This window comes from Gobio gobio (assembly GCF_949357685.1).
Source record: "Gobio gobio genome assembly, chromosome: 13".
Lineage (NCBI taxonomy): Eukaryota > Metazoa > Chordata > Actinopteri > Cypriniformes > Gobionidae > Gobio > Gobio gobio.
The window spans coordinates 27,988,257-28,002,043 of record NC_137106.1 but is presented as its reverse complement, the minus strand read 5'-3'; the positions used below and the strand labels follow the sequence as shown (position 1 = coordinate 28,002,043).

The 13,787-nt window shown below is 36.3% G+C and overlaps 1 protein-coding gene across 1 annotated transcript in view; it reads right to left on the bottom strand.

Moving 5' to 3' along the window:
• The window catches only part of atp6v1ba (ATPase, H+ transporting, lysosomal, V1 subunit B, member a), a 29,646-nt gene extending 17,153 nt beyond the window's left edge, over window positions 1-12,493 (bottom strand). Inside the window, exons 1-4 of the mRNA XM_079832942.1 lie at window positions 12,253-12,493; window positions 1,352-1,407; window positions 309-407; window positions 100-193 (exon numbers count right to left, since the gene is read on the bottom strand). Of these exons, the coding sequence (XP_079689068.1) occupies window positions 100-193; window positions 309-407; window positions 1,352-1,407; window positions 12,253-12,361 (358 nt within the window). The 5' untranslated portion in view covers window positions 12,362-12,493. The remainder of the gene's footprint in view (window positions 1-99; window positions 194-308; window positions 408-1,351; window positions 1,408-12,252) is intronic.
• Between the last annotated feature and the right edge of the window lie 1,294 nt (window positions 12,494-13,787).

Below are 13,787 nucleotides of genomic sequence, written 5' to 3'. Positions count from 1 at the left end.
ATAAAAATGACAAGTTCTTCATGACATCTGTATTGGTTATGTAGGAGACGCATAAAGACTATGATTACATAAGCTTGTGGGCATTAGTCACATGCTTACCAAGCATATCCTCAGAAACAGGTGTGCGCAAGATGTCACCAGTGAATTCACACGCGGTCTTCTTAGCATCAATACCTGAGGTTCCTTCAAACACCTGATGGGCACAAGATGTAAATATTGTTCCAGTTATGATCTGATCTTAATTGATGTCTAACAAATATTTATAGAGAATAGTTATATTTTAAAAGAAAAACTTTATTTCAGTGCACCTGGACGACAGCTCTGGTGCCAATGACCTCCAGAACCTGCCCGCTCCTCTTGGTCCCATCAGGTAAGGTGAGGTGCACAATCTCTGCATAACGTGGAAACTAGAGAAGGACAATAAAGACAGATGAAACCTCAAAACCGTTTCGTTTTTTTGGCTGGGAAAGTCATTACTTTTATTTAACAAAGATGCATTAATCAAAAGTGACAGTAAATATATTAGAGTAATTTGTGAAGGATCATGTGACTCTAAAGATTGGAGCAATTATGTTGAAAATTTAGCTTTGCCACCACAGGAATAACTTACAAATATTAAAATATATAAAAATAGAAAAGTAATTTTAAATTGTAATAATATTTTACAATATTACAGCTTTTTTGCTGTATTTTTGATCAAATAAATGCAGCCTTGAAGAACATAAGATTCTTCTTTCATAAACGCACACAAAAAAATAAACAAACAATCCAAACTTTTGAACAGTAATGTATGTTTTTACTTAAACATAAATGACCAATAAAAAGAAAGAAAGAATTGTATCCAAAATATAATGTTCAAAAGTTTAACTATACAATTATTCTCATTTCATTGCTGCATTTGGGGAAAATTTCCTTCTTTCTCTTTTCTTTTACATTTGAAAGCTAGGACTATTTTCTGGATTGTCTTGACTAAAAATTAGAGAGTTAATGTTACAAATTAAAAGACAAAATATTATTATTATTATTATTTTCTGTACTGTAACTTTAAAAAGTTTGGTAACACTATTTTACAGTGTCCTTGATGCATGCGTTACATATAATAGTATATAGTAACTATAAATTATGCATAATTACATGCAACTAACCCTAATCCAAAACCTCATACTAAACCATACCCTATAGTAAGCACATGTAGTTCATTATTATTACTCAGTACTTAAATACATAATTACACTGTAACACGGAAACCCTAAATAAAAAAAGTGTAACCAAAAGTTTAAAACTAAAGAAATAATACATTTTCTATTTTGAGATACTTTCTATGTTAAAACACGGGGAAAAATTATCTTACTTTGACATTGTCCAAGATAACCAGCGGCCCATTTACACCAGACACAGTAGAGTAGGCTGAGGATGACAAAAACAACACAAAATGTAAAAACATGCACCTTTTTACAGAATCTGTATGGCTTGGAACGCATGCTATATAACACCTCAAATTAATATTAAAATGTACACCTTCAATTTGCATTTTTATTCGACCATTTGAGACGTCCCTGAATAGTAAACATGCAATTACAAAACAGATATATGGGAAACTTTTATTGATTCTAGGTTGCTGCATGTCTTCTTGACAGGCATGTGCACACACACACACACACACACACACACACACACACACACACACACACACACACCAAGCACTCGCTGTGACCAATAAAGTGCATGAAATTTGCTACAAAAGCCCACAATCACATGGAAATGAGGACTCTTTCTCTTGACACCTGTGCATCTAATTGTACACAGTGACCTTTACTGGAGTATTCTAAATGGCTTTCATAAATTTCCATGTCCAAATGTCAGGGCTACAAGAACATAGTTAGCACATTCGAGGCAGCTTTTTCGGCAGATGTCACTCTGTTCCATGAGGGACAATTACTTGCCTCAGACTATGGTAATTTATGATGGTTCCAGGTGCCCAAAAAGTCTCATACAGCCTATATAAACAATTACATTCATTTTAGGGAGACAGAAAGAACTATTTTTGGGTTGAACAGGCCAAGCAGAGTGGGGCACAGACGTGACTTTAAGATGACACTCTTTTTCCATCATGACCAGGGTACATGTGACTCCTGAATCACTCTTGGACAGCCTGTCAGTCAAACTGACTCAGAGATTAGTATGGCACAAATATAACAACAGAAACTAATTGTTGGGAGCTGTGGTGCACATGCTCTTACTGAGTTGTGGTGCTCATAAGGCAGGTTCTAGTCTGACCTGCAACATGCCACAATACCTTCTTTTCAGTCAAATCTAATGGTATAGTAATGCAGAAAATAAAACCAGTCTAGATTTTTCATTTAATCAATATAGGCACAATTATTTGCCCAGAGACAATGCTTTTTAATCTCTCCCCAACAAACCCAGAAAAGTATGAGCAAGTATTTTTGTTTTTAGTCCAGGGTGCAGGTGCATGCTCAGGATGGGCCGTCATTAGGAGCGGAGGGTGTGGTCTCATACTTTGGCCTTTTACTTTGCATGGGAAAACATTAGCCGTCCTGTCACAGGAGCCAATTTGGTGTGTGTCCATTCACTTTGTTTCAGCGTGTGTGTGTGTATACGTGAAAGAGAGAGATAGTGCATGCTAGATGGAGAAGAGTCGGCTTTGTCTACTCTGGGTCGTCCATCACGCCTCAGTGTGTTGGTTTTGTGTGCGCCGTCAGACTGTGGTCTGATATCAAAGGCAGTAGGAAATGAGAATGGACCGTCTCTAACGCCCAGCACAGCAGCCCCACGGGGAGCAGACACTATGCCACTAATTAGGCTTCAGAAAGCAGAATCATTTGTCAATGCACTATTGCCGTTTCCCACACACACACCTGCACATAGTGACTTTCCTAACTGGCTGAGGAGTAAAAGAGAAAAACGTGGTTCCTTCCTCAGTTACCCTTTTCAGTTATTTTCCTTTATGGCTTTTTTTATTTGTGTTCTATCTTTGTTTTCATATAAAAAATACATAAACAAAGGAAGAACTGTGTTAAAATAAGTGTAAAAATCTTATGAGGCCCCCCTGCTCTAACAAATAGTATCACAGTTACCGAACGACAGACGTCTGTTGTGTTTTCCCCTATATATACACACCTAATTTTATTGACATCTTAGCAAAGTAATCCTTAGAGTGTCTACAGTGCATAACATATTTTGTCATTGTGTATTATATGCATGTTAATTAATAATTATTGCATTCTAGTTTCCAGGTATCTTTAGCATCTGATTTTACTTTTAAAGACAGAAAAATAGTCATACAAGTATACCAGTACATGCATTAAATACAAAAAAACTAGATTATGATTATTCACTTTGACCTATTATTTGTTGTCAGTCAAGATTGGCTAGATACACTGTAATCGTATGTGATTGAACAGATATAAATAAATAAAAAATCTTAAGTCAGTTACGAATTTTAAATTAAAATATCAAAAGTGCGTTAATCAAATGAAAAATGAAATGCATAGCAACATTAATGGAACACTATATTATAACTATTAAACAGGATTAATTTCCACTTTTTTAGCATGACATTTTTTAACTTACAGCCAGATCATTTTAATGTGCTCCCTGTGTCCTTACATAAAAAATGTTTTATGCGAGTACATAGTAGTTAGACACCTAATATAATGTGTAACCGATTGTTCTTTAGTCAAGTAACTAAAATAAAAAGTATGTATAATAATATTATAAGTAGATATTATAGTAGCATCTAAAATTATTTAAAAATTATAATGAAAAAAATTGAAAGTGACAAACATCTTTGACTTCAAACTAAGTATTAAATTAAAATATATATCTATATATAAAATATATATATCTATAATTAAAATATAATAATAGACAATCTTAGCATAAATGTAATATTTATTTAGCTTAAATATAGTTTTTTATTCATTTCATATAGGGCCATTCATTGCAGTTGCACCACCTGACTTCCTGGTTGCGCCACCTGACTTTTGCAACTAGTTTCGGACCGGTCGACCTCCAATAAAACTGCTACTGACATGCTACTTTAATTTACTTGTATTGAAATGAAAATATTTTTATTTTAGTATGGTTATGCAAAATCCTATTCTACCAAAAGAAATCTTAAAATATGTCTAATAAAACAAGAAATCTCACAAAAAAGATATTTTCTGCGAAGGTGAAAGACTTGAGCTCCCATTATTGTGATTCCCTGAGCGACACGTCTTCCCTAAATAAATGATTAGTCTCATAATTGCCGTTATTATGGTGAAAAAAAACAGTAGTCAAATCAGCCTAACACTGAATATTCGCTCTATCAAAACACACAAAAACAGATGCGTTTGGCAAATGCGCGAACACACTAAAATGCACGCTTCCTGCAAATTCCATCATTTTTTAAGACATTATGGCTTTTTCTTCCCTCCGTCCTTTTTGCCTCAGCCCAGACAAATTGCAGTATGTGCTTCACAGGGAGGTGCTTATAAAATGGATTTAATAGCTACACTTACCCTACAAATTGCCCATATGTTTCAAAGGAGATGCATATGTCTATTTACTGAGAGGTGATCATAATTATGAGGCTGGAAAATTGCGGCCATATAATTGTACATCAACCCCTTAAAAGTCTCTCGAACGGAACGCAAACTGCTAATGGAAAATAGTAAGGAGATGAAATCTTTACTCAAACAAAGCTCATGATACGCTTCGATATTGTGCACAACATTAGACGAACGCTAAATGAAAGCACGCAGGTGCTAATATGCTCTGCCAAAGCAGGGCGCAGCTAGTTTTTAGACAAACAACCAAAGCTACAATTTTTAATTTGTTATCTAAATACAAAGAGCACAAAACGAGCTGTACAAAACAAATAGTGTAGGAAAATCTGATCATAATTAAGCAACAAGAATTGCTTATTTAAAAAAAAAAAAAAAAACAGGGCGATGAAACGCAACCCTGCCGAACCATGAGCCAATCACCATCCAGCTCTGTGATGAAGATGGCGGCCCACTTCAACTCCACACACAGAGGACTCAGTGCCGCATAAGAGGCCTTGTAAAATAAAGATTAAAAAATGGCTATACATTCACATGGTGTGAAGTAGCAACATTTCCCATTAGCCTTGAAAAACTTTCCCCACCCCTCCCAGGACACTTGAGTTTGAGTGCGCGGGTCCGTGGGCTAGGCATGCAACACCAGCGCGGGTCAACGCGAGGCCTGTGGAGCTGCCAGGCCCTATTGTGAGCCGAGATGTTAATTGGTTCTAATCCGGCGGTAGAAGCTGTTTTGGTAGCCTGACCCTGCGCCCTGAAGGACACCTTGGTGTGAAATACTAAAGGGCCCATTCAAGTGGTGCTGAAAGGAGGCATGGAGCATTCCAACACATTTCCATTTCTGCTGTGAAAGAGAAGCGCTGATGGGGGAGCGGGGGGGGTGGGTGTCTGCATGGTGGGACAGTCGTTTTTTGGGCCGGCCGGTAGCGTTGCACTGAAACTGAATTAACGATACAAAAGCACAGGCAAAGGTGCCAGGCTTCTCTCATTCATGCACATCCTCCTGCATTTCTTCTTTTTCTTTTTTTGCAGAGCATCCACACGGTGGTTTCCCATAAGATGCTATAAAAGAGAGTGCTAATTGCCCCATGTTTGGGATCAGATGGACACAAATGAAACTGTCATTAAACAGACAAACAAGCCTCACACAATTCCGCCATGACACCCGCTAAACTTACCCCGCAAGGCCCACATATTAAGATTTGATAATGAATTCGGAGACATTGGATGTCTTTGATACCGTAACTGAAAAAGACTGATCCTGTCGGAGGGGAGTATCCATTCAAAGACGATGTATAAACGCACAAGGATGGGAAATTCTGAGTTGGTCATCAACAGTCATGTTTCAAAACGTAAACGGACATTCTCAGTTTACATTTGAAATTCTCATTTGTGCGTTTAGGAAGTGAAACAAAATCAGAAATGACCTGCAATGTTGGCAATGGCTTCATATTAATAATTTGGAGACTCTGAAATGACTAATAGTTTGATATGAAACCTCTACTTTCTGACTGAGAGAATAATGAACAGACTGTTTAAGCTGTATAAAGTGAGCAAATGTTCAATGGTAGAATTATACAAACCGCCTGCCAAAACACCACAAATTACCCAGCTATTCTGCAAGTACAGACAATGTTCAATACGACCTGTCGCCGCGAACGTAAATGGCACAAAACGTACGTACTGTGCTTTTGATTAAACACACATTAGCACATTTCTGTGAAAATAAAAATTATTTTCATGACAATAATTGCAGCCACGGTCCTGTAACTGCTAGATTCTAAACTCAGCATTATGCCTATTCAGAAACATGCTGATCACTGAACAAATGTAAAAACTGTGGGACACAATAAAATGCTTTTTGAGAAGAAGAAGAAGAAGAAAAAAAAAAAGAGAGAAACGTTGGATGACCAATAGACAGACATATGAAAGACAGTGTTTAAGAGCTCACAGGGGACCTTGATGGTATTCTCTCGGACTTCAATGCTAACAGAGGGAATCCAATTATGGCACTGACAGCACAATGTGCAACACGCTCAAAAGGACAGTTTTTGGATTTAGTGGACTACGCATCAAAATAAATTGAGCAAAATCGAAAGATGATCATTTTGAATGTATAAAATATTATATGACAAACTGAAGATATTGTTTGGAGACCCTTCATGACTTTACACACAATAACATGATTATAGTCTCTATGAATAACCCATAAGTGCTAGCTAATTAAATATGAACCTTCTCTAGCAGAACCTTTTACTGTCATTGTGAACTGAAAAGTTATGAAAAACTATTAAATAATGATAAAAAAAAAAAAAATGTATTATAATAAATCAAAAAGTTTGCCATGTATGTTTTTCATTCAGTTCAGGTTCTGTTAATAAAAATAATAATGTAATGCCCATTTAAAGAGCCATTTAAGAGAGGCGAAGAATCCGTCTGAAGTTACAATGGAATAACGCGACATCAAGATTAAATGGGACGAAAGAAAAGAAATTAACCCGATATGCTATAAACAAGCTACCAAACATAAAAATACAAACAAAGCAAGACCTGCATGCGACACACAGACAGTCTGATAAAGACAGACACACACGCAATTGTGGCTGTTCATCTGTCCTAACAAAGACCTCCACAGTGATGACACCCCCATCAAACAGGAATGCTTTTAACCCCACAGGTAGAGGCAAAGGCTGTAACGGAGGACTCCCCACACGCATGCACTGATTGGGTCGTGTGTAATCAGACGACTGCGTGTGCGTGTGTCTGTGTGTGTGTGTGTGTGTGTGTGTGTGTGTGTGTGTGTGTGTGTGTGTGTATGAGGGGGGAATCGGTGGGAAGAGCTGTAATCTGTGTGTGTTTCCTGGCGGGATGCAGACTGAAGGGGTGACAGCTAAACTGAGACAGCTGGTTAACCCCACTGCCTCTCGAGGAGAGGTTGCAAAGTGGTGCAGTTACAATAGATCGAAACAGCCGTAATGTTACTGCAACAGTTTTAGAGTGATTTGCAGGGATAGGCGGGTTTTCACCCGTACGCTGCCTAGCAACAGATCTATAACAAAAGTCCATAGCGGGCCCCCTATGACAAGCGAAGTTTACACTTGTTTGTCAGATATCATATTAGAGTCCATGCGGGTGCCGTACTTAAGTTACTTTGATGTTGTAAACAAGACAAGATGATTTAAATCAAAAAACTTTAGCTCAGAATCTCCATATTTTAAAGAATTGCCACACAAAATTGTAAAATAAAGTTCACGGGTTAACAGCACATTAGACAGCCATTCTTTTATGTACAGGTATGTAATACACAGTGCAATAAAACAAACTCATATTTATGCAAAATGCATTTTTTTAAATGCCTAAGACAACAATTGGCAGACCACTTTCTGCGCGTCGCCATGAAAAATTTTATATAAATCATTTTGATATAAATATTTCATATTATCCACAAAATGTAAACATCTTAATATTTGAAATAATACAAATTAAAATATAAATTAAAAAAATTATAAATAAATAAATGTAACTAGTATTACACAATGTAACAAAGTGATAGATAAATATTAGATGGATAGACGGATACTATTAGGTAAACAGTGAAAATTACATAATAAAAGACATTTTGCCAAAAGTAACATTTTTCATAAAAAAACTAAACTATATGCATTTAAGACAGGACCATAGTTCTGTACAGAAAAATAGTGTGTCATATGTGACGTGCATAATGGAATAAAAAGGATTTGTTCCCCCCTATTCAATTTAAGTAGTCCATAATTTTATATACTTGGATACTATTTTTGAAAGTCGACTGTTCTATACTCGTCTTTCATTTACTTTTCTTTGATGGCAAGATGAAGTCGAACGCCCACCGCGGGCTTTCTTTTTTACTGTCACGACAATTGATTAATTACAGGCGGACAAAAGGATTAGCAACAGGAAACAGTGGATAAAATAAAGGAGGGCTGTGACATCTGAAAGATTTGTTTATAACCATGTCATTACGGGTAATTGTTTCTTCACAGAAATACCATTACCGTGCTGAATGTCTTTTCAGCACATTTAAACGTCTATTCAGCATTAAAACAAAGCGAATAGACAGTCTGGGTTAATTGCTTTTGTTGCAAATGACGTGATTAAGACAAAAAAAAAAGGCCTTTACTTCCACAGAAAAGATGAATGCACTGTACGTTTACTTTGTTTATTTGTTTCTTCAGGCATCTTCGAAATTTGACTGGGTATAAGAACGCTAACAAATTATTTAAACACACCAGCCGAAGAAAGAAAAAAATAGCGTAATTGAAATGCAAATATTTGATATACTTTAAATCTTCATTCTCTACATACCAAACATTTAGTAACAAAATGGCAAAATACTTTCCAGCTGCTGCACCCTTTCAATTGCCTCAATTTTAGTTTCTTTTTTAAAATTTGAGATTTAAAAGTTTTAAACTTGAATGTTTTTTTTTCCAAGCAGGACCAATCAGACCTGCACCGACGGACACGGCCTCTTGACTGTGACGGCATATCAGGCGTTGCAAGGACTCATGGGTACAGATCTGTGTTTGCCTTCCCATCAGTCTTCATTGCCTTCAATCACAGCCCACTATCAGCATGCACTCTGCCACTGATGAGGCACAAAATGGTGTTGCTATCTGGCATGCCTACATTAGAGAGGCTTTTTTTAACAGTATGCTGGGGGGCGGATCAGATCGGGGGTCTTTACGCATGCAGCTTCTTTGGCTTTCAGAAGGGAAGGCTTCAATTCTTCCATTAAGTCATTTATTTTCTTCCTGGTTTGCTAAGAGGCTTTCAGCCTGAGCTTTCCTTTGACACTCTTAGAAAAAAAAAAGAAAACACGCTACCTGTGCTCCTCGGTGAGACTGTGTGCTTTGAGGTCTAAATTAATGAGATTTACACTGAATAACATCAATAATACACATGAAGGGGGGAAAAATGAGAGAAAGATGCCAGACGAGCTGTAATTTTAGCAAGGTTCTCCATTAAAGGGGTAAACAAAATTAACTACTCAAGTGCTGAAACCATACACAAGAGTCAAATTATGTTATCGAAGAGAAGCTGCTAACACATTATGACTGTGCGGAGTCATCTGATGTTTCAGCAGGTTGAATGCAGGATATTTTGAGGTTTCGAGAAAAATGGAGAGAACAAAATGAAGGCTATTATATGTAAGAAAAAAACAGAACAACAATTCTACAGAAAAACCTTCAGTGATCATACCGGAACTTCTGAGCCTGAATGTTTGGCTCATATGAAACTTCCCCATAAGGCAAATATACACTTCCTCTGCAATTTAAATCATGAGAACACAAAAATAAAATCTCAACGGCGGTTTGAGGTCAATTTTTTTTTTTAAAGCAATTCATGATTTTTTTTTATTTTTTTTTTATTGATACAATAACAAAAACATTATTGATATCATATAAAAAGTATCACAGTTTCTACAAAAATATTAAGCATATATATATATATATATATATATATATATATAGATAGTTTAGGGATGGAACGATTACCGGTTTCACGATAAACCATGATAAAATGTCCTGACGGTTAGTGATATCGTTTAAAAATTAATTATCATTAAAACCGCGCGTGATTATCACGATTTTGAAAACTCACGGTAAATCCTGTCCAGTCAGCGCCAGTCAGGTGCGCGCAACGCTGTTTTTAGAATGAGAAGAAATGGCAGAAGGCAGTGACAGCACTCGGGGGATTGTTCAGCCTTCTAAAAGGACCAAATCTGAGGTGTGGTCATATTTTGGCTTTTACTAAAGTCCTGAGTGATGCATGTGTGGAAAAAATTAAGAGACCACTTAACATTGATTTCTCATTTTAATATTCCATACTGTTTTACAGTATTTTTGATCAAATAAATACGGTCTTGGTGAGCATAGACTTCTTTCAAAAACATTTTCAAGACCAAACGTGTGAACGCTAGTGTAAGTGAATGACTAAAAAAAAAAAAAAACACAATTTTGCAACTGGAATACAAATATGTTCATCAGCAGTACCTAAGCTCTACTTCCTCCATTTGGCCAACTATTGCATCTCGGTGGGTTTTCCCATATTACTGCTTGTGCCCGGTTCAAAACTGACAAAACAGATGTTGCACTGCCCTATAAATGTCCCAAAAAAAATTTATTGGATTTCAGATCAGCCAGCTATATCCCAGTGAACTCCTAAACATTGACAAAATGCACTTTTAGCATGTATAAAGACTTATATTTACAGCCAGAGAAGTCACAATAAAAACAGATGACTCATCCTGCACTACACCACTTTGTCCAATCAAACACTCAAGAATGCTCGTCCACCTCATACCCTCTACAACCAAATAGGAAAACAGGTGAACCCTTTAATATGTCCCATTCTAACTTAATAGGAAATATGTCAACACAGGAAAGAAACTGCACTTTTCATAGGGTTTTAAACTATTTGCGATCTGCTATTATTCTGCGTCTGTCTGACAAGGCAAACAACTTGACAACAAATGAACAAAACCCTTGACAAGAAATGGAAATGACAAGAGTCAGAATGAGAGAGGCTGAACACAAAAAGTCAATTTAAATAGACATGATGGAAAAAGATGAAAAGCACTCCTCAATAGAATAAAAACAGTATGAGCAGATTCAAAGATGGATCTGTACAAGTCATAGTTTCACACACCAATGTAAAATTAGACAAACATTTTCTGGTGTATAACTGTTAATTAACTTTCAAACAGAATAAACTGAAGTTAATGTAATAAAAGATTATGAATAATTATTTTAAATGACAATATGTGACTATACACTCAGTAACAAGAACTGTAAATCAGTCTAATGCAAAAACATATGTAACTTTTTCTGTTACAAAAAAAAGTCACATGATTTGTGTGGAGCTGAAGGTTCCTCACTTCACTATATTCACCAGCTCAGCTGGGCGTCACGTGATCATGTCACATGAGAGGGATCATCACTCCATCTGCCTCTCTGTGCAATAATACCTACTGCGTACTGAGAATCGAAAACAAAATCATAAAAACGTCCATTCCGCTCACTAAATACAGACCTAAACTGCATATTTATATAGGCACTAAGACAGTCATACTATCAGTATTAAACTAATGAAGCTCAATAAGCCATTTATAGATGAAGCCTTAAAACACGTATATAGCACAATTAAATACCAACCTTAAGCAATTTATGACACAAACGTATGGTTTATTGTAGTTTTGGATGAAGATTTAGATCAGATTAACCGATCTGCTAATAAATAAGAATTAGCCATGTTTGCCTAGCCTAGCTAGCATGTTTATGCTTAGCCCTTCAAAGACACCAAAGGTTATACAATTTTTTTTATTAAAATTAGCTTTAATAACGCATTTCATTTGTTTATTTACACACTGGCCGTTTAGAAAAAAATGAGTAAAAAGGCAAAAGTGATGAGCGACGTCCTATGAACAGCTCAATGTAGTTTTAGCACGTCAGCTGTGCTCTATTGACTCATTTAACAATATAACATTTGACAACATTGGTGGCAGCTCAGCCGCGTCCTGGCGTTTTTAAACCTCTGATCAAACACAAAATGCAGGTTAAATAGCAGTGCAGAGAACTAGCAAGAGAGAGAAACGCCAGATGTGTTGCTGCTGTTAGCTGTATGAATGAAAGGTAAAAAAGACACTCACTCAGTCTGGGCTGGGAGATGTAGTTTCTGACTACGGCTTGAGCGTGCTGCCGTGCCGCTGCTTCGGGGCCGTTCAGATCCACGGGTCGATTAGCTACTAATGTAGACATTGTTACTATTTTTCTTAATTTAATTAAACTGTGTATGTGTAAACAGATCTACGCGGAGAGCGGATGAACTGACGGAGTCATATGACACCGTGATCAGGAAGTAGCACTCGTGCACGCTCACGTTAAAGACGTGAGTTTTACGAGCGCGTGCATGAGTCAGCAAGTGTCAGGGTACAGTGCTATAAAAGGACCATTTCTACAAATTTACACTTTGGTGTCCCGTGACTTTTTTCTAACGCAACCTTTTAACACAAATCCCATGTTTGATGATGATGTTGCCGTGAGAACAGCTAAGAGTTATGATAGACTAGGCCAACATAAAACTAACCTAACGTGAAAAGTAGCTAAGCCTAGCTAGTTTTAACATTTTAACCTCCTAAGACCCAAGGAAAAAACGTTTTTTGAATGTAGTATTTTTTCATGTCATTACATTGTTTAGAGCATAAGAAACAAATTGATTTTTTAAAAATTATATTTTATTCAGATGTTATGCTATGTCCTCGTAGTGGACACAGGACACAGAGTTGTTAAACAAATAAAATGACATGAAATGACATGTATAGGCAAAAACAATGGGATTTTTTTTTGCATTCACCAATCAATTTTTAGGTTTGTTTAAAGATGATTCTCAAATATGAAAGATATAACGGAATTAATTGATATACCATTTTATTTAGCAATATTTTCAGAATAATATCTAATATTTTATAGGAATATTGATATAATTTCTTTCCCTATCCACTTGTTGTGTCTCCCAAAATGCCTGATGAACATGATTTTAAGTCCCGGTGTCCTCACTTATGAAATCAATGCCCTGTTTCGTAACAAAAAGTCACATTTTGATTAGAAACACCATAAAATTTTCCTGAGATGTTGATTTATAACAAACAATTTGAAAAATAGTCAGATTTAAATAATAATTACAAAACATTACAAAATATTATCATATTCCTTTCCATAAGAGTGCTAAATTTGATCATTCAGTCATTTTTAAAGACCAAGGAGAAGTTGTTGTCCTGGGGCCTGTACCATGGTAGTTTAACAAACTCAGGGTTACAGGATAAGTTTTGAGTTGACAAAACCAAACCAATCTATTCAGGCTTTGTTGGTCCCATGATGCTGATCATCAGCTTTCTCTGTCAACTCAGGCTTTGATCCTGAGTTTAGGAGTTCAGCTGTGACATCAGTGGTGAACAGCCAATCACACGCTGTGGATCAGTGAAACTGAGATTCACTTCTCGCGAGAGAAGCAGCGAGATTCATTTCTCTCTTCTGCAGAATATTACATGATTGAAAAATATTAAGAATTTAAACAAATTTACACAGCAAGAAGAAAAGAGATAATTTTGAATCATTCAAAATTAATATTATTATAAATAAGCATTGTTAAAAGCCATACACTTTAGTCTTTAATAGCCATTTGCAA